This window comes from Talpa occidentalis, unplaced genomic scaffold, assembly GCF_014898055.3.
Source record: "Talpa occidentalis isolate TD23 unplaced genomic scaffold, MPIMG_talOcc4v2.1 talOcc4.3, whole genome shotgun sequence".
Classification (NCBI taxonomy): domain Eukaryota; kingdom Metazoa; phylum Chordata; class Mammalia; order Eulipotyphla; family Talpidae; genus Talpa; species Talpa occidentalis.
In genome coordinates, this window is record NW_023603184.1 from 3,274,470 (window position 1) to 3,278,646 (window position 4,177).

At 34.9% G+C, this 4,177-nt stretch overlaps 1 protein-coding gene across 1 annotated transcript; it reads right to left on the reverse strand.

Moving 5' to 3' along the window:
• Positions 1-1,107: 1,107 nt before the first annotated feature.
• On the reverse strand, positions 1,108-2,037 carry LOC119254467 (olfactory receptor 4P4-like). Its single transcript, XM_037521567.1, has one exon. It carries the CDS (start codon positions 2,035-2,037, stop codon positions 1,108-1,110), a length of 930 nt encoding a protein of 309 aa, XP_037377464.1.
• Positions 2,038-4,177: the final 2,140 nt, after the last annotated feature.

The following is a 4,177-nucleotide window of genomic DNA, read 5'->3' on the forward strand; positions in this document are numbered from 1 at the left end:
TAAATGGAGAGAAAGGAATTTCATAACACATTTACAAGCACAAATATTTATTAAATATTCTGTGTTTACATCCACATGCTGAGCAAAAGAACTTGTCAAATTCTTCAATGCATTTACCTGTCAGATATATTTGATGATTATTAGACAAACCTACTTATCTAGAAAGGGGATCCTAGAAGGAATACCTGGCAAGCAAATAGCAAATTTTTGTTAAACATATATATATATTTATGTATTTACTATGTAATAACTATATTGCCAATCATTTTGCCAATAACAACTTATAGACCACAGGGGGAAAAAATGATTTAAAGGCCTTTTTGTTTTTGTTTGTGTAGCATTCCTTCTGAAGGGATATTTCCTTTAACATACAAATACTCCAAATACACACACACACACACACACACTAATTATCATACACACACAGGCACAAATAAAGTCATAGAGAAGAGAGATTTTAAAGAATTTTGAAGACTGTAGATTGATCCAGTGTAGCTGCAAGAGAGTGTCCAAACAGAAGAAAACAAAGGAAAAATTGGAAGGGAGAAGAAAATGACCTACCACAAATTTCTGGTTGCAATATGCTATGCTAAAACTTCAAATGTGTTAATCACCATATTGTATTGGCCACTTTATTATGTACTATCTCTTAGATATTCAGAGAGATGAAGACATAGAGTCAATAATCACCCATGTCCTCCTAACATGGGTCTTTCATCACAACACAATGTTTTCTACTAAATAAATTTCTGAGATTAGCAAATTTATCTTGAACTGATTTAAGGAAATATTTGATTATAAATGGAAAGATAGGATTTCATCGAAAGGAAATAGGATTCCATATAATTTTTTTGGAGAGGACAGTGATAGTGATAAGATCAGAAAAGTGGTTTAGAAGGGCATGTCCACATTCCTCAAATTCAAGCACTAACTGAAGTAGTTGAACCCTTAGAAGTACAGACTGGAATCTGAATGACAGCTACTTGCTTCTTGGAACATAGATTGTCCTCAGTCATTTAGATCTTAGGTTTACATGCTCTCTGTAACATCCCAAATGACAAATGCCCTATATACACAAGAATGAAAACATAATGCATAACATCCGATTTACTTAAATTCTGCATGTGTTGTCTTAGACCATATCTTTTGAATGGTGATTTTCATCTCCACATTTCTCAGGGTATAGATGAGAGGATTAAGCATGGGGGCAATCACAGTGTAAAACACTGAGATTTCCTTATCCTTGTTCTCACTCCCTGGAGGTAGAATATAGATATAGATACAGGGCACAAAGAATAAAACCACAACCATTATATGAGAACTACAGGTTGAGAGAGCTTTTCGCCGCCCTGCGGAGGAGTGTGTCCTCAGATGATATAGTATGAGTATGTAAGAAACTACTAGCACCACGAAAACCACAACCACCACGATCCCTGAATTTGCAATCATTAAGATATTAACAACACGAATATCTTTACATACCAATTTCAACAGAGGCTTCACGTCACATATGTAGTGATCTATCTGATTAGGGCCACAGAAAGGCAAATGCAGAATCACAAGCAGGAGAGCGATAGCATGCCAGAAACCCACAATCCAGGCCATGACAATCAACAGGTTACACCTGTGCCGGTTCATGATCACCATGTAGTGCAGGGGCTTGACTATGGCCACGTAGCGGTCAAAAGCCATGGACACTAAGATGAATATTTCCACACCTGCCAACAAGTGGGAAGTGAAGAGCTGGGCCATGCAGTTGTTATAGGAGATGTTTTTTCTTGCTGCAGCTAGGTCCCGGATTAGCCTGGGGATCACGGTGGAGGTGTAGCAGAGGTCCATGAAGGAAAGGTGGCAGAGAAAGTAATACATGGGCTGTTGGATTAGATGGCTGCAAGTGATAGTGAATAGGATGATGAAGTTCCCCATCAAGACAGCCAGGTAACAGAGCAGGAATAAAAACAGAAAAATGAGCTCTATTTGTTTATTTTCCCACAGCCCTATGAAAACAAATTCTGTGACATTGTTCTGATTTTCCATGAGGTTGAGGTGACTCCAGAGCATAGTACAGAAAGTCAGTTCATCTGAAATGATACAGAACATAGGCATCTTCAAACGAAATTTTGAGTTTTGGAATATTTCATACATTGAAATAATATGGGCCACATGGTATTTATTAGAGTCTTAATCTTTTATATCTTTTTTCCATTAAGGCCATCATTTTTTTATCAGATGCTATAGAATGAGACATATTTTGTGTTTGTAAATCTTCCAAATATTTTGTATGTATTTAACTCACAATAGCCCACTAATTACTGTTGTGTTGTTCATTTTACATTATGAGACAGAAAATTTGGAAGGTTCTACAAATTGTAGCAAAATAATTATGATGTTAAGTAACAACCTAAGATATGGATTTGTATCAAACACCATCCCAGTGCTCTTGATGGCTGCCACATTGTCTACACTCCAAACAAAACAAATGCCAAGATTTTCTGTTTATAAAAGATTGGGAACTTACCTCTTCTCTGCCTATTTGACTTGAAACAAGACTGTTCTTTTCATATGCTACATATGGCTTATGTGTAAAGCCACAATCACACATGAACATTACATATTTCTAATGCAACTAAACATTTATTCTTGAACTGAAAACAAAATTAAGTTTCTTTCACAGCAAAATCATGGTTTCCTGCAGACTGTTGGCTGTAGTAATTTTTTTTTTTTCAATTATGCCATTGAGGGAATATGTGTACAGGATGACCCCTGATCTAATGGTCATGAAGAGGACCGTGCAGCCTCATTGATCCTGTTAGAACTATTGACGTTAGCACTTAGCAACTTATTCTACCTGTGTCTCCTTTAACTGCTAAGTGAGAATAACAATATGGATTGACATTCCTACATCAAGGCAAAATAAATAAAATCCGTGAGAAGTATATGCAGTGTAAAAACGTATGATTCTAACTTTTACAACTGACAAAACTACCCCCCCAAAATAATCGGAGAACAACTGTTACAAAAGAAAATAGATTTCAGAATTTTCAGTGTTAATTGGTATATTTTATGTTCTGAACAAAGTAATGGATTAAAGAATTTATATTAGATATGTATTACTCATGAAAGGGAAAAAATCATGAATGTTGTGGTTTCAAAATAGAACTCAGAAAAGAACATCGTTATGTATATGCTAGGATATCCAAATCTAGCCTTTCTTTTGATGTGGATGAATCAGTTAAAAGATATAAGGGAATCTAAGAATAACTTTTCATTAAAGTTGTATGAAAAACTTGACAATCAAAATGCAAACATAAAACTCTTGGTTTAGAATGTTACAAGCCTCAACATTTTTTTTGAAAACACACCCTGGATTTTATTGAATATAAAATCATAGTCCCAAATATAACATCAAGGATAAAGGAAAACACTGACATCCAATCAGAAAGTGTAAATTACCTACAATGGGAAATAATCATGCTGACAGCTTTCTTCACATACTACACAACAGAAAGACAATGGAGAAATAACTACATGGTTCTCTAACAATAAGGTGTAATCCAAGAATAATGTGCTTATTCAAATATAAAAACATATATGCAAGAACTCAATGAAACAATGCCAGTGAGAAGTAGAAGAAGAAAAATAATGTTTACAGTGAAATCCAGTCAAATATACAATCAATCCAAATAAAGAACTGAAGGATGGAGAAACTGTGGCAAAAGAACACAATGAAAAGAAAGAATACTAGACAATAGCTATGAAATAGAGGTAGAGAAATGAGACAAAACTTGATAATATGCAAATGACAATAACAGAACAATAGCAATAACAAAATAATACATTACAGAACAAAGAAAATGAAAGTAAGGAAGTAGGAGGTGGGACAAAGAAAAAAGGGCATTTGAAAGGCAGAGACTAAGTCAAGGCTGCTTAAAATGGAATTATTTGGGAGCATTTCTTAACATTAGATTAAATCTTCTCAATTTATAAAGGACCAAATGGAAAAGCATCCATCAAAGCAGTGCCCATAGAATTCTCAAAGAACCCTACCTAGGGCAGAAATAGCCCGTCACATTCTCAAATCAAAGACTATTGGTCTTTGTTTAATCCACGCACAGGTAAAAATTTAAAAATAAAATACATGACTGCTTGCATTCTTCTCTCTCTCTCTCTCTCTCTC

Bases quoted from the DNA above. Each gene is read 5' to 3' on its own strand.
- LOC119254467 (XM_037521567.1), bottom strand. From the start codon at position 2,037: ATGGAAAATCAGAACAATGTCACAGAATTTGTTTTCATAGGGCTGTGG.